At 44.7% G+C, this 22,525-nt stretch overlaps 2 protein-coding genes across 3 annotated transcripts in view; both read right to left on the bottom strand.

Annotated features, from left to right (window-relative positions):
- Window positions 1-17,164, bottom strand: part of col23a1a (collagen type XXIII alpha 1 chain a) — a 110,637-nt gene extending 93,473 nt beyond the window's left edge. The window contains exons 1-2 of the mRNA XM_076103355.1: window positions 16,700-17,164; window positions 16,152-16,221 (exon numbers count right to left, since the gene is read on the bottom strand). Of these exons, the coding sequence (XP_075959470.1) occupies window positions 16,152-16,221; window positions 16,700-16,993 (364 nt within the window). The 5' untranslated portion in view covers window positions 16,994-17,164. The remainder of the gene's footprint in view (window positions 1-16,151; window positions 16,222-16,699) is intronic.
- A 952-nt stretch (window positions 17,165-18,116) lies between these two features.
- clk4a (CDC-like kinase 4a) overlaps window positions 18,117-22,525 on the bottom strand; it is a 7,282-nt gene continuing 2,873 nt past the window's right edge. For both annotated transcript variants that reach the window (XM_076103021.1, XM_076103022.1), the window contains exons 3-13: window positions 21,812-22,052; window positions 21,081-21,183; window positions 20,733-20,799; window positions 20,521-20,637; window positions 20,249-20,415; window positions 20,067-20,161; window positions 19,824-19,953; window positions 19,653-19,735; window positions 19,480-19,559; window positions 19,241-19,331; window positions 18,117-18,844 (exon numbers count right to left, since the gene is read on the bottom strand). In XM_076103021.1, the coding sequence (XP_075959136.1) occupies window positions 18,668-18,844; window positions 19,241-19,331; window positions 19,480-19,559; window positions 19,653-19,735; window positions 19,824-19,953; window positions 20,067-20,161; window positions 20,249-20,415; window positions 20,521-20,637; window positions 20,733-20,799; window positions 21,081-21,183; window positions 21,812-22,052 (1,351 nt within the window). In that variant the 3' untranslated portion in view covers window positions 18,117-18,667. The remainder of the gene's footprint in view (window positions 18,845-19,240; window positions 19,332-19,479; window positions 19,560-19,652; window positions 19,736-19,823; window positions 19,954-20,066; window positions 20,162-20,248; window positions 20,416-20,520; window positions 20,638-20,732; window positions 20,800-21,080; window positions 21,184-21,811; window positions 22,053-22,525) is intronic.

Genomic DNA, 22,525 nt, shown 5'->3' with positions numbered 1-22,525 from the left:
GGCCTTGACATCTGTATTCCTACTTGAAGAGAAGAGACTGAACAGAACAAAAGATTGATTAGAGATGAAAACAGCAAAGTGAACAGACACAAGAAGTCAACTTCAACAAATGAGAATCCCAGCCCTCTACGACTGGTGTGTGTGTGTGTGTGTGTGTGTGTGTGTGTGTGTGTAAAATCAAATAATGTGCTGGCAACCCTTATTATGGCTTTATACTGTTACAATCCTCCAAATTGGAAACATCTTGACTGAATCACAGCCCAAGAAAGACCGGAGTGCCAATCAAACAACTGAGATCCTGTCAATTGAAAGGGACAGTGGTGGATTTGGCTGAGCCTGCTGTGCCCATAACCCAAACAAACAAAGGATGTGAGATGCCGACAAGAAGGATTGTGGCTCTGACAATGGGATTTAGTTTGAGATCAATTTAACCATCAAAATGACAAAACAAAAATCTGTCAAAAGTAGGGGTTACTGAGTGTGGTTAAAAGTGCCAGAGGGGAGAAAGCACATGAATAAAGTTATTAAAGCAGATGGCAAGAAATGAAAAAATGTGGGGTGTGTTGCATTAACCTTCCTACATTGATCTTATGGTTGATGTGCATGCGGATGAAACAATCTCATAAAAAGAGTCTTTGCTAAAAGGTTGCACTTAAAAACGCTACAAAATCTCCAGCAAATGCCAAACTACCTTGTACGTTCTGCGCCTGCGTGAGAGGAAATACCAGCCGGTGGCGATAGTCTGTATTTGTCATTCAGTCTGCAGATATAGAAGCCGTTATTACGATGAACACATAAAACAAAGCATTGTTTGCCAACCATTTTCACACCACTCGCTCACCAATTCATTCCAGATGGACATGTCATTGTGAAATATATTTGTCTGTTGAAATGATCAGAGGTGAAGATGAAACATGAGAAGAGCCTTCTGTGTGTGTTTTACTCATTTGTTTGCTTTCCTCACTTCAGTTTCTCTTCACGTGCAGCTGAAGCTGAACAGCCAATCAGAGTGATGTCAAGGCATTTAGAGCCACACGGTTAGGATGACATTTTTCTTTTGCAGTGAACGAGGCACTGTTGTGCATGATGACAGCCAGATGCAGGTTCTTTTGGTCAAAGTTACTGATGCTTTGCTGGAGCTGTCTGCAGTGTTTGAGTGTGCTTCCATAGGCAAACGTAGAGTCTAACCCTGCACACATGGGCTGCACTTGCATAAAACATCTAATCGGAGACAGGACCGCCTGCATATACCTCAAGTGCGCACACATGTCTGTGCGAGTCTGTCAAAGAGACGTGAACGGAAATCAGGATTTTATTCAAACGGAGGACTTTTTATTCACTTTAAAGACGAGTCCTGGTTAGCTTGTCTGCCCTCCGCCCCCTAAGTGTTACCGCAATACCACACCACAGCACACAAGACTAAAGAGCCCAATACCACACGTACAATCACAACCAGCAGGAGAGCGGTGCATGGTGTGGGTCTCATGAGGCAGGCCCTTTTTTTCCACAGTCCATGTCGATCCTATAGGGTATCCAAACTGTGTGAAGAGCACAGTTGTGGAGGATGATAAAAAAGAGGGATAAAGGATGGCTGGAATGAGGAGAAAGGGGACAGACAACAATAGTCTCATTCTATAGCACTCGTTGGAGAAGAGGAAAGATGGGATCAGGAAAGACGCTGTTCTTTTCTTCTTTTTCCTGCTCCTCTCTATGCCTCCTGTACTTGGTGGGTTAATGCTCTCTGTTCAGTGTGTGCTGGAGTGCAGTCAAAGTCCACATGGGTTTGCTGGTTTGAATCCAACTCTGTGTGTGTGTTTCTTTCTATCACATGCACTCATGGCTACATGGCTATCCATGTATGTGTATGTAGTGTATTGCATGTATGCGTTGGCATGCAAGCTCTGCGTTCGTGTACATATTCGTATACTTGTCTCTACCGGCGCTGTTTTAAAACATATTTGTTTGCTCTCCGTAATCAGGTTAGATATCCTCCTCGGGCTCTTTTTGTTCCGTGCTATATGGATCCAATAAGTGTTCGACTAACTCGATTCAGCTCCGACCTCAACGTCAACCACAGTCGAGTTCGGTATCAGCGCCTACGGGTCAGATATTGGTCTGAGGGGCCAGGGCACAGTGCGCATGTGACAGGCTAAGTGACTGATGATTGACAGTTGGCAGACCTGTAAACAGACCAACAGACTGAGAGACTGACAAGGAGACAGACGGACAACTCCAGGACCGTTGAAGCCAGGTCATTTGATCCGTTCTTTGTGAAGTGCCATTTGACCCCCCGAGTGAACAGATCTGGCTTGTTGTGGAACCTTCAACACCCCACCGCCACCCCAAACCCCCTCCTGTTCTCCTACTACTCCCCCCTGTTACCCCCTACCCTTTAAAGAGACCTATAGCCCTGGTACTCATTATTAGTCCTAAACAGGATAACCAATCGTGTGTAAAATATAATTATATTACTGAAGCAGATGTGTTTTGGGGTTTTACCACTTCTAACTGAAGCAGGTTAAGGGTTTATGGCACAAGTTCACCTACCAAAGAAGAGCAAAGCCTAAATGGATCTCACAATAAGGCTGTTCTTTATGCCAGGATGAGAGAGAGAGAGGGAACGGACACCAGTGTAAAAGACTGGATAAAAGAGGACTCTCTTTACCCTGAAGAAGACTGCCATGTTGAAACTATTTTTCCTTTACACTTCAAATGTTGCAGGAGTTCTTACCTTTTTTTTAAAATAGAGCAGATTAGTTTAAACTCTGAATGTCCACTGGTGATAAAAAGTGATGAGAAAAACACAAAAGGCCTGCCGACTAGACACCAATTCTAGCGATGTTTATATTACATAGGGCTTTGCTTGCAAATAGTGTTTTAAGAATATCTTTTTAGCAATATTATTGTGTTGATATTATATATGCACACTTATTTTTAATGTAGTTTAAATGTAGTTTATTCTGCTTCACTAACCCCATCCATCCCCTCCACTTCTGTGAGAATAGAGCCAGGGTGCTGATGGAGCTCCAATCCCCAGAGGGAGGAGGAGAGGGGTCTGAGGCTGGGTAGGGCGCGCGGGGGAGGGGGGGGGGGTGCATCCTGTTTTGGATACACTAAAAAGTTTAGCGTTTAAAGCTTACAGGAGGGGAGATTACGGGGCTCCACTCTTGCTAAAAGGTCAAGAGGTTGTGGGCTGAGGGATTATTACTGGACACAAGAGGCTGAACAAACAACACCAGTGATGCTGGTGGCCTGCAGCAAACATCTACAACTGAACAGGAGATTCAGTTCAGTTCATGTAGATCTCTAAACCGTGGTTTGTATTAATATCTAAAGATAATATATTAGTCCTGCAGCGTGTGATGTGTCTCAACAGTCTGTCAGCGGCACAGACTATTTACAGATATGGGTCTGGTTAGAGTGACAGGAGGGACCAACGCAAGGCCAAAATAAATGTGAGCTGGCAACAACAGCTGTCTTTGTGTTGCCATACGCGGAGCTAAATATACATGACAATCATTCCAAGACGTCACAGACTGCAAGAGTTTCACATTGCTCCCCCTTCATCCTCCTCGTCTTCTTCACACATTTGAATGTGGAATACATCTACTGCAGCTCACTCCTGATGAGCAACACTACCTGGAATGGCTTCAATTGATGATATTGAATAAGGTCACAAAAGATAACAAGCACAGCTGCTTTGCGCTATATTTGCTTTGTCTTGCTCCTATTTAAACAGGCAGACACACACATGTAAATCCACACAGAAAAGCCAGAGAGGCCTTACTTTGAAATGTTAGGTCTACTGTCATGTCAAGGACATGGCCCAGGGGAAAACATGAGAGCCAATCGGTGAGTTTAGAGGGGCTAGTATTAATGAACATGGTCAAAGAGCAGGGGAGAAACAGAGAAAAAGACACAGCATTACATGCTAAAGGCTGACCCCACTTTACAGAGGTCCTGCTGAGAAGGGGGGGGAGGAGGAGGAGAGGGAAGATGGAGAAGAGGCAGTGCAGTGAAGGACAGGAGGGGAGACACCACACAGAAGGAGATAAACGATCTATGAAAACTCCAAACACGAAGATATTGTTTGAAAAACAAAATAATGGATGGAGCGATATGCTGAAGGGGGGGGGGGGGGGGGTGGGGAATGACGAGATGAATCAAGGAAGAGATGCTAGGAGGTAAAATGTGGAGAGAACAGGGAGAAAGAGGGCAGCGAGGGGTTTGGAGGAATGCGAGAGAGGCGGAGCAAGGGGTCAACTCAGGAAGGCTTCCAGCTGCGCTCCCTCCACTCTGATCTTATCTGGCCTGTTTGCTTGGGGTACACACAGCGCTTCCACCCCTCCGATCTCCTGCAGTCACCCCCTCTGTCCATGTTATACCTCAGACAGGCAAAGAAGCCCTCTCGTGCCAGGTATTCTGCCCGCTTTGTCCACAAACACACGCACATATAGTACATATGAACTTGCACACAGAGACACACACACACACACACAGGCATTCAGACGTGCAGGGAGCACAAATCCTGGACAGGAAAGATAAAGATCTTGGTACTTACGCTCCATTTACCGTTGTCTGTCTGTCCGATAAAGGAGGAAAGCCGATGGGCCAATGTGAAAACGGAGAGTTTAAAAGTTCAGACGTAATTAGATAATATCAGCTGATCTGCACTGCGAACTAATGGGTGTACCAGACAGACAAAGTGTCCGATTTGATCAAAACATCTGTCACAAATAAATCAATGGGACGCCCCTTGCCGGGAAAGATGTCTCGTAGACATCTGCTTGTTAAAAAGACTCCGTAGCATCCCTCCCATAATGAATGGGAAACAATGTGTTGGGCTATGTCTTAGAGGTGTAAGACACAGGAATGGGACCATTTGGATCGCCTCTCAATGGATGTCAACATGGTGACAGCGAGCCGGCGGCCCACAGCTAACATAATTTATGTGCAGGGGACTGGAGGGTGGGTGCTACGCTTCCTTGAGTCAGTGGAGAACACTCACATGCACAATCATGCCCTAAAAGCCCGGCCGGCTCGGCTATTTCAACAAAGCAAGGAGAAGATCGGATAACAGCACCCAAGAGAGCGACTTCATCCTCTGCTCAGTTAGACATTACTCTGAATGCACTCTGAATGTTAAATACAGCTATTTTAAAATGGATGTTTTCTACCAGCAGAGCTAAATGGATAAGGATAAGTTAACGGACACACAGCCTTCACTCACAACTACATCACAGACGTCTAATAATGTGCTAAGCAGCAGCAGGTAAAGCAACATATCCTTCAGTATCCCTGAGGTCAATCAGTGTGCCGTGGTAAAGCCTGGATCACGATGTGGTTTGCATAAAACATCAAAGCCTCTAACAAATCAACATGCTCCTTTGGAAAAGACGATATGAAAATAGACCCGAACAAAAAAGTGAATCCACGTGCCACAAATCCAACCTCCCATCTCGACGCCTCTGACAAACTAAATGTTAATCTTTCTCACTGAGTTGATCAACAGTATCTTTGTCCTGTGCTGCCTTTCCTTTCGTCAATGAGCCAATGTTCCCAATTAAAACTACATTAGAGACGTGCTTTGCACTGGTGGTTTGGCTGTTGCTCACAACAACATGTTTAATGATGAGTAGCTTGCTTTGGGTCAGGTCTCCTCGTTGGCCCGCTGTTTGTTATAAACCAGTTCCCTATTTAAGGGCCAATTTGGGCAGCTATAGCAGTATGTACATACTCTTTTGGTTTAATCCTCGCGTTAAACAGCCAAACTTTGTTTACAATGAAAAAGGAATCATATGGGGCTCGAGGCAATGGAGGCAGCACTGCATGCCAAGACGGTGTTGCAATAATAGCATATTTGCTTATTGACACAGTGCAATTTAAAAATGACAGAAAAAATACTGAAAAGATTTGTAACATTAGGTACCACATGTACACTTCCCATGCTGCTTAAATGATTGCATTTCCATTTATCAGAATCACATTGTGTTCATTAGCCTCTCTGATACTCCCTCCCGCTGCTGTCCTGCTCTCCCCACTCTCTCTACTCATCCCCGACTTTGTCCTCGTTCCAAATCACACAATCAGAACCACATGGACGTGAGAAAACACTCCAAGTAAATAAACAAGACCAAAGAAGGGGCCTGCTCTGTTCTAAAAGTGCATCCCTTGTGCCTGGATTTAAGAAGGATTAAGAGCAAATAAAACAGTGACAGCCCCATAAAAGTTTTGTTGTGATTGTCTGCGTGTGTGTGTGTGTGTGTGTGTAAGCATTTCTTTTTCCCGCTGTCTACTTCTTTAAGTGTGTCAAGGCTGCGGCTCCTGAACCGTGACAATTATCTTGTAGCAGGCACAAACACATGCTCAAGTGTAGTCAGTCATCAGATCACATTCATTGCTTCAACACCTTCAGGGTCCAATCCACCTAAACCCCAAGTGTGTTCAAAACAACTGCATTTGTGCGCCGACTGTACGGGATTTGTAAGGAAAGGTGAGAAAACAAAGAAAAGATGGAGGAAACATTTTTTGAATGCAGTCAGAGAGAAAATGAGAGGAAAGAGAGATGGTGGACCTGATAGATTGTCCACATGTTCGACCCAGATACTCCATTTGTAACCAGAGCTGACTGGACATCTGTGATATACTCTTCTGGCTTCCAAAATGCACTCAGGACTCATTTCATTTTGATTCTCGAGTGGAAGTGCAAATATGCAGGTAAGGAGTCCCTATAGAGGCTGGCAATGGAGATGGCTGTTGGATGGTGTGCAGAAACTTAGGAACACACGCGCGCTCACACATGAGAATAACAACACACATGTGAGGTGAGCCAACATACCGGCCCACACATATAGACATTTTCTGCTACAAGAATGCAGAGGCACACAAGCTCAATATGTAAAAAAAAAAAAAAAAAAGAAAACAGATGGAACGCTGACAAAAACCTTCAACATGTGCAGTATATTTCGGTATAGTACGTTCCTCAATTTCCTCCCCTCTCACTCCCCCCCCCCCCCCCATCTGGCAGTTGAGACAGTGAGCGCAGCAGCGACAGCGTTCTTCACAGGAACCGAGTGTTTCGATTTAATGGTGGCAAGTCACGGTGTGTCCACCACTGTGCGCTCATTAACACATATTTAACGCCCATTATCGCACCGTCACAGCACCATCGGCCACGAACCTGCTGATAAACACACACACAATTGTTGGCACACATAAAGATATACAGTATGTATATGAACCTACACTTAAACACACAGAGTTCTAAACAAGCTCTAGTTTGACCGATGATCTGATCCAGTTAGACGGGGTAATTCCAGTGTAACATTTTTGTAATCATATTCTGTTATCCACACTGCTGGGAAACGACCGTGAGGTTTTTCTGACCCTGATTTGAGGATTTTGCACAGAGAGTGAAACGACCCATCAACGGGCTTTGGCAGGCTGCTTCACACACAATGAAGCCGATAGTTTAACTGCAGCCGCTGCGGTTCGATGTTAAGCCGATGTGTTACATATGGCTGTACACACGAGAGCATGACAACGGCACGTCTCGGTCGGTTAACTCTGACGTTTGAGGTTTTAGCTTGTGTGCGAGCTGATTCTTCGTCTTGATTAAACACCCTCAAAAATGTCCAAGATGCCTGATAATATATAGTTATTTTCATTAAAAACACAAATATAGAATTATTGGGTTTTTCTTTCAGATGTCTCATTCCATAGCAGAGTTGTAATTTATAGGGCCAATGGCACATTTTCTGCCTCAGCAAAATAGAGCTGCCAGTAATCTGTTGCTTTCACCGACGCCTATAAAAGCAGGAAATTAGCTTGTTTGATAGACACACCTGAGGGAGCGCCCACTTACCCTGAGAATCTCCCTCTGCATCTCCTCAATGTCTGTTTACAGTGCGTGTGATAGCCATCTCCATCACCCCCGACCTCACTCCTGGCTGAACTTTGGGTTAATGTACACAGCGAACAGACTGACCCACTGTGCAGCCTGAGGCCGTCCAGATCCCAGAGTTAAATATACACCCGCTCAAATCATACATAGAGACAAGGATGGGGAGCACGAAACAGAGCGACAGACGTGCATCACGTGCAATAAAAAAAGCTAAAAGTTGGGACACAGGAAGGAAAAACATAAAGGACAGAAGGACAGAGACACATTTGGACAGGTCACGCCGAGAGAGAAAACAGGCCCGACACATGTAAATACACCCTCCCCAAGCCGTGGCGTTAAGTTGGTGAGAGCTATCCTGCGCTCCGCTCCAAAATGCCCTCACCTCCCTGTTATGACAGAATAGCATGGACCAGTGATGCTGAGGGCTTGTTCAAAGGCTTCAGGCCCAGTTTTACGAGCTCGGCTCTCATTAAAGAGGTGATGGGAGAGTGGCGAGCCTGTCGAGGGGCTTTTACACTAAGCAGGAGCATGTTCGGCACAGTGAGACCGTCTGGTTCACCGATGACCTCCTTCACACCTCCCGATGGCTCCCGGGGAAAGATATCTTCACTGTTCATTCTACTCCGTGCCTGGGAGGCACGGAGGGATAAATGATAACTTCTGCTCAAATTCGGACTCCTTTGTTTGTCTGGGTTCACGTCAGAGACGCTATCTGTCCAATAAATCCAGGTGTGTTCGTGTGAGTCCCGGTGTGCAGCCTCGCTACATTCCTGATGGATTACCGGCACTTTAAAAAATACTGGAATCTTATTTCTGTGGTACTTTATCCGGGCTGGACATCCTAACAGATGATGGGATCGAAATGAAAGCCTGTTTGCATACTTTACAGGCTTGTTGGAGTTTTCAAGTGACGGCATTATTATTTCTTCCAAAACTCAACTCCAAAAAGTTCCTTTTAGGATCCTCACCGTCCGGTAAACTCAGATGCTTTATTGAACAGGTTTAGGAACATACTGCTGCACAGAGAGAGATCGTTTGACCTCACAGTGCTGTCAGCCAGCCAGAGGCCACACGGTGGTGTTAAAGAGTTTTTCTGCTCCCCCATTAAAAGGCTATTCACCTTGTCACCTGCCACTTGTGATAATTAAAGAAAACATTATAACAGTTTCCACATTTGGCAGCACTGCCCGGTAAGCTCTTGCTACTCCTACTTGCTCTCAACGAGACCATTATAACTCTCGCTGAAAATATTGGATCCCTGTGAAAACATTTAGATACTGACTGATTATTTGAGACATTCAGGAAATCTATTCTGGCCTTATCATACTTTATTCTACAGCTTTTTAGGGTTACTCAAAATAAGAAGTTTTCCACAGTTGTTTTAAGAAGGAAGAGGGAAAAAAATCAAACTATTACTATTTGGTAACAGTTTCAGACGTGTTCCCTTCAAATGGAAGCAACGTGGAATTGTAACTCATGTGCTGATTTGACTACTGAACAGATGTGTCTGAAAACGCTCAAATGTTCCTTTTGCTCAAGTCACTAATTTGCTCCGAAATGATTTGCTGCCTGTGGCCACCTTCTGGACAAGAACATCTTTGAAAACAAGCATATGTAATAATATGGACCTATCAAAGTAATGACTATATATTTATAAAACAAATACAAATGTTGTGAACCTTTTAAATGCCATCTGTTACGATAACAGAATCTCCTGCTCCAGAATCACCATGAATGATTATGCAGCGATGCTCCTAAATCAATCCAAGACTAAAGAAATGAATCATGGCCCTGCGGTTCAACACATCACTTCATGCTTTTGATGCACGCTGGTCTGATGAAAACAACTGTTGTTTTGAAATCTTGTGCATCAGACAAAGCGTTATTGTGTGGAAAGCAGCAAATCAGATGTTCCTCTAAATCAAGTTTTACTTGGTGCCATGTGTTTTCCTCATCTTAGGCAAGCCTCCACAAAGTTTCTCTGTTGTATAAATATCTAGTTAGTAACACTTAACTAAATCCGATAGTGTTGAAAAAATACTAAAATAACAACTTATTATGGTAAAACTGGAACCAAATGGCGGCTCCTCTTCACAGAGTTTCTTAGCCCAGAACGAACAAACACTTGTCACCGTAGTTTTCCAACACGCATGTGAAACGGTGATACTGTCAGCCGCCGTCTGACGTCCGTTGCTCATAGTAACAAGTGTTGTTGTTACAGTAAGGATCTTTTCTGAGTGAGGCGAACGCCATTTCCACGGTTTTGCACTCGTCGGCAGCTGACGTTATTGCCGTCCTGGAAAGGGAGGAGTGGGTGGACGGCTATTCAGTTGGATACAATCTGCAACCACACCGCTGGATGCCACCAAAATCCTTCACACTAGTCCTTTAAAACTTTACACAATGAACAATCTTACTCAAAAATGCAGAACTCCGTGACATTTCTGTTCACCTGTGGTAATAAGAAACACTCATCTGGCCCATGTTTATGTTGGCAGCGTGTCCGAGAATAGTTCTGGTCTTTGTTTCTCTTGCACCACTATATGGAGCTATGAGGTGCAGGAGAGAACTCACTACGGCACTGCTGTGACCAGTCTGGAACAAAGACAAGGATGTAAATATAAACAGACCCTAGCTCTTGCTCAATAGCAGGCTATCTTTGGAATTTCCACTGTTAGTCAAGAGGTGGCGACCTTCAAGCTGATCCTTAAATATGAACATATGGACACTAAATCCTTTTAAATAAGTTACAATCCGTATCTCCTCCTTAATCCGCTCCACATCACCTCCCTTAATGACCTCACATATAATGTTATGACAATAGATAATTGCATACAGCGATGTTTTCCTTTAATAGGTGTTGTAACTACCATCACAGGATGGGCCGGTCGGTTCAGGGAGTCCCTTCTGTTTCTTGTGTGTGTTCTGCACATCCCTCGCATTGCTACCCGGCACCCAGCCCTTTGCTCCTCAGTGGGTTCCTGAGGTCCCTGTGGGCCTTCATGAGCTGCAGACGGGCCGGCAGTTTATTTTTCAAAAAGGAAGGAATTCAGCCCTGCTGTTAAACTCTGTGGTTTCAGAAAAGCTAACTTTAATTAGAAGGCTGATGAGAGACAGAGAGGGACGGGGTCTAAAGATGTGGGTGAGGTGTGAGTAGTGTGTGCGTGTGTGTGTGTGTGTGTGTGTGTGTGTGTGTGTGTGTGTGTGTGTGTGTGTGTGTGTGTGTGCTACAAAACACATACAAAAGTACAAATGCATACCTGGAGCCAGTCACATCAGCTGTTCTTAAGTTCAAATTCAGCCCTGTAAAACAAATAAATTACAACGGGTTGAAAATCTGGAGCCACATGCAATTTTACCGCCAACAGCTCGGTCAGAGATCCGGGTGTGTTATGCTAGTAGCGGCTAACATAGCCTCGAGCAAAGGTCAGGATCACTTGAGGCAACATACTAGATAACGAGATACACTTGTCTGGTAAATTGCCTTTAGTCATAGGATTATCTCCCTTACTTTGAAATATAGTTGTTTTGAGCCCCAGTGGAGCCTTTGTTTTCAATGACACAAACACAACCATCTTCCAAACTCAATATCTCAAAACGGTCCAAGAGGCCGCTTTCCCCTCGTCTTTTACAAATAAACTGAGCACACTCGAACCTTCTAAGATCCTCTTCCAAATGAGGACAAGATATCAAGAGGAGGCACTCATTTTAATTGGACTCTCACAGTGACCAGAGGGAATAACAGACACATCACAAGAAGGCTAAAAGTAACCTGAGGACACAAGGCTCGCACAGCTGTGCATTGGAGCTGCAGTCCGTATGACGATGGTATCTATTAGTCTGTGATATAGTGCTCAAGACAAAGCAGGCTGCAAGAAAAACAGGAGAGGAGGGGGGGGGGGGGGGGGGGGGGGGGGGTATTTCCTTCCTGATAAAGTCCATCATGAAGACACAGATACAGTAATCATCAACATTTCCTGGGCAACATTTTGCCTGTAAAGACTAAATCCCATAATACAGTGATTTGAATCTACACATTTCTTTGTTCCCTATTGAAGAGTTAAGACATTACCGCAGCGCTTACATAGTTACATAGTTGGGGAAACTATCCTGGCAATAAAACAGTGGATGTGTGTGAAGCGTCTGCAAAAAAGGATTTACAGAAAACACCCCACAGACCAACTCCAATGGGGAAAATGTGTGTGTTTGGGAGACTCAATTCTGTGCAGCAGCAGGATGGAAAGTATTTTGTACTTTTATAAAACTGTACATTTTCTTGGCTGGTTTGAAATCTGAAGCATAATGTAAAAAGCCACCTGGGGGCTTTCTGTCACAGGATATCCTCTTCATAACTGACTTCATACACAGTGAATTTAAAGCAATGCAGTCAGTCACTGGGAGCCTCACACTACGCATGCCTGCAGACATCAAAACAAACACACGTGCACAAAATACATACAAGCGCACTCAAGCAGAGACTGGCACATGGGCGCACACACACACGCACGCACACACACACGCACACACACAGCTAGTTAAGTGCTGCTCTCCAGCATATTAATACTAAAAAACTGCCTACAGCTCTCGGCTACAGCGGAACAAATTCTAAAACGAGATCACTTATGAAAACAAATTTCCTGCGTTTATTATTTTTTAAATGGTCAATAATGGATCTTATATGGCCGGTGTAGTGGTCCTGTGGCAATAGATTATATTAGGTAGCTGCAAGTTTCCCGTCTGATTTATTATGGCTTTAAAAACAAAATGCAGCCCCTTGGTGTTGGCCCCATCGTGGGTCTCTCTAAAGCCGGCTTTCCCGCTCTCCTCCTCCCGGTGGGGGAGCAGGAAGTGTGCAGCCTCCCCTCTGATCCCCAGTCAGGCCGGTTAACACCAGCAGACTGCTGATGGGCTTCACACAAGACGTTACACTGACAGACAGCTGGGGTAGAATAGTCCCCCATCACATATGTAGGAATTTAGTATCACAAAAAATACGAATAGCTGTACCGATAGAGAAAGCAGACGAGAATTCATGTGCATTTTTGCATGTATGTGTACATGTTAAATGCCTCAAGGAACCCCACTGTGAGCATGCTCTCTCAGTTATATAAATACACACAAACACATATATGAGGGGCCTGTGTTTCCCTTAAGTGCGTTAATGATCTCTTATCTGATGGAAATTGATCTGAGCGCACAGCCAGGGGTCTGACCTCTTGCCCTCATATACACCAACACCAAAGACTTAATTGAAACATACACCTACTTACAGATCAATAAATCAAATGCAATATATCAAGAAGGGCTTGATTAAACCATTGTTTGGTCTACAAAAATATAGAGCAAAATGTCACATCATCGAATTGGTTGTTTTGTGCGACCAACCATCCCAAACTCCAAGGATATTCACAATCACAAAAGACAAAGAAAAGCAGCAAGTCTCCTCAAACTGTCATAGGATGGCCGTGTTGTTTTAGCCCCCTCTCCTGATGCACAGTCTCCAGTGACTGATTCACATTAATAGGTGTATCTGGCTGGCATTTTAAATTCTGGGCCTGTGCCCAAGAGTGGGCCGCCTGTGCCCCCCTAGCTGGTATCAGACCTGTTAAACAGCCTTTTAGTGCAAATTGCAGAGATGACAATACACTCCCCCTACACAGGACACATGCAGACCCCACATGGTTCTAATTAGCCAAGGCTCCATAAAGGTGTTGTGTCCATGTGTTAGTAATGAATGTGTGAGTAGGTTTGTGTGAGAGCATACGTAGTGTGTGTCTGTCGAGGCAACAGGCGGGTGCTAATTGCAAACACCTGAAGCTTGTAAGCTGAGTCGGTCTCAGCGACATTGTTTGCCTTCGCCTTAACGACTGCTGGCTGTGTTGTATCTGTGAGCATAAAAGTGTCACAACAATGCCGTCTCCACTGAGCGACTACGGGAGGTAAATTACCCTTCGTGTCAAATGCTATTTATAGGCAGTGTCTGAACCAGAGGGCTTTGCCTTCAAAATACGTTCTTTTTTTTTTTTTTTTTAGCAGGAGGAAGTCATTCAGTGAGAAGCGTCAATAACAAATTCAACATCATCATTTCCCAGCGCTGCTGCGAAAGTGCTGCCCCCTGTTGGGCCCCTGTCTTCGTGCATGCTGAAAGGTGAGCACCCTGATGCTGAGGGCACAGCTTTAATGGCAGAAATGCCACTCATGCTGTGTGGCAGTGTGTCTGGCACACACACACGGGCAGAAATACCTTGGCCTGTGATCCTGGTGGTGAGAGATTCAAGTTTCAGGTGGGAAGAGCTGGTGCTAAACGGAGAGGGGGGGTCTCTTCTTACAGTGTCGTGTTGAGAGAGGTGCCTCTGTCGGCCCCTCAAAGGCTCAGGGACAGAATCTCAGACTCACACACACACACACACACAAAACCACCCGCAGCCATATGAGACCATGACCAGACTGTACACTCACAAGGCCACAGATGGGATGCACACATTTAGGAACAGCTCGGCTCAGATAAATGTACATAAAAGTTGTTTTCGCGAGTCACATACTTCATACAGCGCCTGACCACAAACGCATGCACACTCCTGATAGTTCACAAGCTCATGTGGCTTCTTGAGCAAAAAGCAGCAGGAAAATCTCTCCAAATCTAAGTTTATCGGCTGAGAAACCCTCTTTAGAAATAAACACATTTTATGGAGAAACGTTAACAAGTCTGTATTGAGCATTCTGGGGAATTGCAGGGATGTGAAAGAAGTACATTTTTACATTTGGTTGCATAAAAGCCGCAATAAACAAATATCCTTTTGTTCCAGCCTCGCAGAAAAAGACCATATTTAAAGCCAAGAAACTGTAAAAAGAGAACTTTAAATAGACTTCTGAATAGTTGCGGAGGAATTGTGTTTAAGTGCAAAAACCGCTTGATTACACAGCAGTTTAGTACAATTGACAGGAAAATGGGATGCAACATCTGATACAATAATATGGTCAAATAAAGAAAGTACATTCAAATGCATGAATACCCATTAAGGGCAGTGCAGGCTTGGCCTAATTGGGCAACGTTTTACAGGGTGCATATACATCTAATTACAATTCTACTGAGTCATGCTGAGTAGAAATGCACTGAATGTATAAAAGAGGAACTACAGTAAAGTACTACCACATGCAGTGTCAGTGGCTTTGACTCTGCTGCATCCAATGCAAACAACAAACACTTGCACCAGCTTCGCTAACCAGCCAGACAGAGCCAGCGAGCTATCTTGGCACTCAGGACTGGAAAACAGAATGTGTTGAAAGCGAGCCAGAAATTCCACTTGTGAACGCTTTCACCTGTTCATGTTGTCGGAGGGCTGTTCACACCCGGAGACAAAGAGAAAAAGAAAGAAGGAAGAGCCAGGGAGAGATGTTCGCCAAATGTGCAGATAAGCATCTCAAAAAGCTCAACCTCTGCCATTACTTTTGGATACAAAACCCTTCAAAGAAGAAAATGTGTGCAAGCAGATACTCAGTGATGATGGTAAGATTTCACTTAAGTTGCAATTTTTTTTTTAACTGGATTGTCGTGAACGCCTCAATACATGTGAATGTTTCAATAAAACACACACACACATGCTGATGTCAGTGAATTCCTCTGCCAATAAACCCCAATTTCCTCTCCATAGTTAAGGTAAAATAGCCCATGTATTTAATACACAGCTGATCAATACATGGGGACACATCACATCAAATATAGCTGCAGCTTTACCCAAAATAAAAAGGAAAACCATCTCTCTTTTTTTTTTTAATTCACAGGCATAACGGGGGACTCAGTGTGTAACATGATGTGGATCACACACCGCTCTCCGCCCGTGGAACTATCACAAGCTCTGTAACGAACACCGCGAGCCAAACGTGGCCAATCTTGGCACACCGCTGCTACATCTTTTAAAGTGAGCATCCCCCACTGACACGAGGCTGCAGGGCTCAGGTTGGACGTCCCAACCCCGCTGCTCCGCTGAGTGTGGAGCCCTGCTGTCCCAGTGTGGGCCCTACACCGGCTCAGGGGGCCGTGACCATCAACACGCACACATACACTCTTTAAGTTCAGGAGAGCTGCCAAGAGCATCATAGGCAGACAAACAATCAGGTTTCACAAGCTGTCAGTCATGCCTAGACTGTAACGTTTACCTAATAGGGAACAGATTTTGAGCGTCTCCTTTGATTTATTTGTGTGTTTTTCGGGTAAGTGGTACCAATGCTACAAAGAGCAGAGACATACCTGGAGGACAGGAGCACTCTTGGCCAACATCCCTAGTTGTCCGCAATTTTGGCATCAGCACCACCACTTTCTGCAGACAGACAGAACAAATTCCAAAGCTAAATAACAATACTAAACATGAATATATTTTTTGAAGTGGAGATCATTAAGAAACAAGTAGAGCACGGAATAATATTAAAATAACCTCAATGAGCACCAATTACAATTATGAGATCATAACCTTCGTCTTATTAAATACAGCTCAAGGAGCTTCCTCCATGTAATAAAAAGTATAGGTTGGTGTCTCATCAGTGGTTATGTCACCCTATAAAAGAGATTTAACGGTAAACTAATTGGCCAGCTGCATGCAAGGTTGATCCCTACGGTCATTCGTTAAAATGGGACTGCTTTTAGAGGGAATAATTAGGGTGCAATTGCCAAAAGAGCGCAAAGTCTGTGCGTTTGACAGCCTCCCTGCTATTACGCACATGTTACGCACCGGCGAGCAGTGCCTCTGAGGTTCACAAACACAAAACATGAATTTATCAACGACAGTAAGCCTCATGTACCTCTTCGACGAGCTGCCCTATCGAAGTGCTCAGCTCTGGAATTAGAGTCCCATCCTCGTTTAGACAAGCAGTGCGCAGCGGGTGGAAGATGGACGCTTTGTCCGTCTCCATCTGCAGGCGGTTCTCCAGCTGGTAGGTCTTGAGGCTCATCAGAAGACACACGGTGATGGAGCTCAGGGACATCAGCAAGCACAGAGCGATGGGGAAACCTGGAAGCCACCGGTGGACCGCGGACTTTGGAGCACACTGGCACACCGGCTTACTTTCCCCGATAGAGTCGCGAGCTGTATCCATGTTGAAAATCCTGCTGAAGTCCTCTTGATGAACAGAAAATAAAACTAAAAATGCCTCGTTTAGCTGTTGAAGTTCTGCGACCAAAATCTACTCGGCGCTCCGGACTCACTAAGCAGCGCACCTAACAGATTCACAACACTCTGCTGTAGCACACTAGGCTCAGGGTTCAAAGCGCTGTCTTAAATTAGTCTTGGAACAAGAGGCTGCAGCAGCGCACACCGGGTTTACGCCGGACACAGATGGGAGCGATCTGGATGCCAACCAGAGAAGAGGCGCCTTCTAACTTGCAGGGGAGTTTCCTATATGGATGTGCAAGTGCAACTACCAATGGGTCCAATTGTCTGCCTGCCTGCCTCAAAGTTGCATGTTCAACTAGTTGCGATGCGCCCGCCCCGCTGACCACGTGGGGGGCTGCAGATTGACAGCTGCCTGTGAGTGAGACTGTTGAGGGTTTTTGTCTTGGCCAACTTCTGGTCACTCAGCCACCTCAGCACAACATGTTATAGGCCTTGCAGCTATTATTTATTTTTATAAACCCACTAGAATTAACTCGAACAGCGACTAATGATGTTGAAGCTTGTTCGTGCAATTAACTAACATTTGCTGACAAATGAATGAGACTTTAAAATGATACGACCCCTCCACTGTGATTTGTGAAATGACACTTGTAACTTTGAAGTACATTCTGTACCCGCAGGCCCCGTATTGTCAATGGGAAGGCATCTTGTAACCTTTGAGGTCAATGGATCCTCTTCAGAAAAGAAGCGTCTCTGGTTGTAGTTCAAAGCACGTAAACCTTCTAGATAACTCAAGCCGATGCTGCACACTGGTGATCCCGACTCGAAACGTCAACAGCTTGAATAATAATAGATTCATAGTTTGTAATGCATTTTGTTATTTTCGTTGTCGAGCCGGATTGAAACCGGTGCGGTCATCAATCCAGGTTAAATGTTCAGTTTTAATGCACTTTTCGTTCAATTTCAACGAGGATCAGATCTTTCGACAGGAGCGACTTCAGGCAGCAGACTCAGTAATCTGAAAGCGTTTTACTGCCACCCTGTGGATTTATGCAGCTACTGCACCTACACGTCACTGCACAGTCAAAGTACAAACAAGACACGTCTGTCGTCTATTCACGTTTATTGAGAAAAATGTACATTATACTGCAAAAGTTACACAACCACTCAGTGAAAAAGGAAACATCTGAACACATTTTATGTACAAGGATTTTCTGCCTGCTATAGCTTTCTCTCTCTTCAATGCTGAATAAATTATTACTGGTGAGACTGATAAGGCAAAAACATTCCCCTTCACCACTGTGACAATGCAGAGAAAGAGCATGGACACAATTGGACAATTCATGAAGAAAAGAAAAAAAAAAATAAGTAAATGCTTAAGTGATACAAATTAAATTAAAATGGCAAATAAATAGAAATAATTTGGAGGATTCATTACATCATCAAACATAAATGCCACAGATGACAACATAACATGTTGATGAGTGAAAGACTAAGAGGAAACACACCGGCTTAGGACACAGCGAAGCAGGGCAGTGGACTGATACAGTCAGTTAAGGTTCTCCTCTCCTGGAGAGTCAGGAAGCAGAGGCTGCACTGCACCATGATGACATCAGAGTGACAGTCAGGCTCTGACCAGGGTCACAGGTTTACAGGTTCAGTCTTTTTTGCTGCTGCTTCGGGTGCTTCTGGTGGTGCTCTTGCGGTAGCAGGAGAAGAAGGGATGATGGAGGGCCTGCTCCAGACTGAGGCGCTTCGCTGGATCGTACTCCATCATCTTCTCTATCAGGTCGAACAGCTGGTGGTGGTCTTCGCCCTTAGACTGCATGTAATGCTGATGGGAAAGAAGGGACAATTGTAAAGTGTGTCACAATGAATCTTGTGCTCTGAATGTTAAGTGTAGTTCTATAATACGAACTTGGTAAATAATGTACACTGTTGACGGAACAGAAAAGAGCCCTGCAGGTAATACCAGTTTGGTGGCGCTCAATTTTTGTTTTTGAACAAGACTTTCACTTTGGGCAGTGTTTCCTATTTAACAACGGACTGTCCTGTCTATATTATGAAGTATGTACAGTGTTGTAACTCTGAACAGAACTCAGGTGGCTTTGGATGAACTGATGGCTATCCTAGCTAACATGTAAACATCAAAGAGTTGGAGTTTGATACAGATGTATTTCCAGATGTAATTCCGACTGTATGTTGCCGTCTCCGGTAACATTCCTCTTACCTTGAGGGGTTTGCAGTGTTTCTTGACATATCTCCCAGAAGAGCTGTGAAGATCCCAGTCGAGCTTGGACCGGTGAACAAACCGCCTTTTTCTGTACAACACAATGATATTGAAATTTGTATAAATAGAAATAAATAAATCATATCATCTGCAAAGTATGTTCAGGTGGCCTTATAAATAGTGTGAATATTGTTTTGGGGGGGGGATTTGTGTCTCAGGCCAATCCGCGGTCTACGTACTTGGTTTTCTGCAGCAGGTTTGAGGGGATGGGGCCCAGGACTCTCTCCATCATAGCAAGGTGCTCTTTGCTGTCATGCGTCTGAAGGTAAAAATAAATATGACACATCTTACCAAACGCCATGGTAAATGTCACAGTATTAATCATTTAATTATACTCTCTACTGCCTCTTACCTGGAAGAGAGTAGATCCAAGGTAGTACTCGATGAGTATGCAGCCTAAACTCCAGACATCACAGGAATGGCCCCAGCCCAGATCTGAAAGAGACCATGTTCCCTAAATAACAAACCACCACTGAATGATGCGTCTAAAGCTTCCGAGCTGTGCTTTCTAACAGCCACGTACCTAAGATGACTTCGGGAGCGCGGTAGTGACGGGTCGACACCACAGAGGTGTGGTGCTCTTGCTCATATGTGGCGTTTCCAAAATCCACAATTTTCACATCCGGGTTCTTCAACGTCCGCTCGTCCCGTTTCTGAGGACAAGAACAGACTCATGCTACTCACACAGCGACACCAACATGAAGATTTGGGCATTCGGCCAATACTTCAGCAGGTATGATTTTGGATACATATGTGGGACACTCACCATTACAGGGTTGTACTCCATATGATACTCTGAATCAATGAAGAGAATATTCTCAGGCTTCAGGTCTGTGTGAGTCAGCTTATTGCTATGCAGAACTGAAAGACAAGACCACACACATTTTAAACAAGTAGTTTATATTTTAACATTCTGTATTTTCTGTGCAGCCATGTGGAATTACTCACATCGCACAGCCCGAATGATCTGGTACGCCATGTGCTTGATGTGTTCGATGGGGAATGGCTGGAAATTGTTTTCCTTGAGGAAGTCATAGGTGCTGAGGCCGAGCAGTTCAAAGGCAATACAGACGTGGCCGTGGTAGTCAAACCAGTCCAGTATGTGTACACAAGCACTAAAGAGGAGGAGAGGTAAAGCAGAAGCACAGTCAGTTTCACACATATCAAGACCGCAAGGCGAACGGGTATTTGTGGTATGAAGTTACTTTGGATTTACTTACTATCGCTTATCAGAGTCGAGGGACTTCAACTGTTCAAGCACCTCTACCTCAGACATAGCCGCCTCACGGTAGCGGTCTATGTTTTTAATGATCTTCAGAGCCACTCGAGCTCCATCACTGGAAATACACAACGTAAATACTTTTAACATCGGATGCAAGAGAAGGAGCGAGTAAGAAAGAAATATATTAAAAAGAAAATAATATTTTCTTACTTAGAGTGATCAATGCATTCGACTACCTTCCCAAAGGCACCTTCTCCTAGAGTACACACAATCTCATCTACAGAAAATAGAGAGTTGTAGTTAGAAACATTGCAGTGACACAGTGAAACACTGCCCTTTGGCTGCCTGATGTTTTATAGCTCTGTTTTAGCTACGCTACTATAAACAGGCTTCTGAACACTGGAATACAAGTCAAGGCTTAATATGTTACACTGACAAGCAGTAGTTAACCAAATACTTGTCTGGACTAAGACTAATGTTTGGAAATAAGAACCAGACAGGAGAGTGAGAGAGTCAAAGTGTGAACAACAGTAGAAAAAAAAGGTATATATTCTATACATCTCGCTCTCAGCATGTCTCCACTGTGATAGATGAGGTGACCCTCGCCATCATCCTCAACACTCCTGGATCTTTTCCTGCTCCTGCGCTGTTGGCTCCTCCTCTGCACCGCCGCAATCCGCCATCACATCAATAACCCATCAGTCAGCCAGCACCAGGCCACCACAATGCGACATCGTCATTCATTCAACCGGGCCAAGGGGGGGAGGTGTAGGGGTGGATAGATTCAGCCCGTTCAGTAACACCGCCGGACGAATGGACGGAACAGCAAATTCAAATTCAGCCCCGTCAGAGAAATTGGGCGCCAGCCACCACATAGTGTGCGTTACAGAAGAAAAACATGGCAACAAGATTTTCAGATGAGAGACTTTCTCAGAGTAGTACAGAAAAAAAACTAAACTTGATTGATTACAGTCTATCTGCATGTAATTCTTTGTAACTCTTCCGAAACAACTTAATTCTTAACTAGCATGTCCCATAACCGCCCACTAAGATTTCAGCACAAATACTGGGTCCACTTTTCTCTAACAAATCTATAAAACACTCACAATCTCTGAGCCTCCACTAGTCATTATTGAAAATCATGCTTAATAGTGAAGAGTGGGACACACAGAGAGATAGAGAAAACAAAGCAATAGGTGTTATGCTTTGGCTAAACACCAGTGATGACCCATTTGATTTAGTGGCAAAGACAGGAGAGGGGAGTAGAGGGGAGAAGGAGGTTCTCGTACCGAGGAGGACCGGCGGCGAGAGTGGCTGCGTCTGCGCCTTCTGTCTCTCTGCCTGCGGCTGCTTCGCCTGCTGCGACCGCTGAGCCCAGAGGACTTGCTGTAGTGGTGCCAGTCACGGTCTCTGTCCTTGCCGGTGCCTTCGCGGCTGACTTCCTCACAGGCCATGCCCAGACTGTGGTCCTGGGTGGTTCCGTCCCGAGAGTCAAGCCCCTGGTTCAAACTGCGGGTCTCCAAATAGTGCCTGCAGTTAAACACAAAATGACACACACATTTTAAAAAACGAGTAGAGAGCGTAGGTCAGGTCCGGAGCAGCTCAGCTCCTCGTCTGCGATAAGGCTCTCGAAATGAAGACGGTGCAAACGGTCCGCCCGCTGCCTGACACCGTATCCCCTGAACCTTTTATGTAACATTTTAAATTAGCAACATACTGATTTACAGCCACCAAACACCAAACACCGTGCTCATTTAGAGGCTAGTTAAGAAAGTATTTAATCAACAGTTTCTCAACTGTCTCCTTGCCAACCCAAAGTATGCCGTCCTTAAAACATATGCACGTCAGCCACATCGGCAGAATTAAAGTGCGAGGCATCGAAAGATCGAGCTGAAAGATTTTGGGCACAACCTGATAGTGTGTAATACCATCTGTGATTCTGCACCTGCAGATATCAGTGCACCAGAAGGTGACAACTATGCAGTAACATTTCTGCCAATACG

This window comes from Anarhichas minor, unplaced genomic scaffold (assembly GCF_050575085.1).
Source record: "Anarhichas minor isolate MPS153535 unplaced genomic scaffold, ASM5057508v1 ptg000028l, whole genome shotgun sequence".
Classification (NCBI taxonomy): Eukaryota; Metazoa; Chordata; class Actinopteri; order Perciformes; family Anarhichadidae; genus Anarhichas; species Anarhichas minor.
The sequence above is the reverse complement of the archived record's forward strand: the minus strand, read 5'-3'. Positions and strand labels throughout refer to the sequence as shown.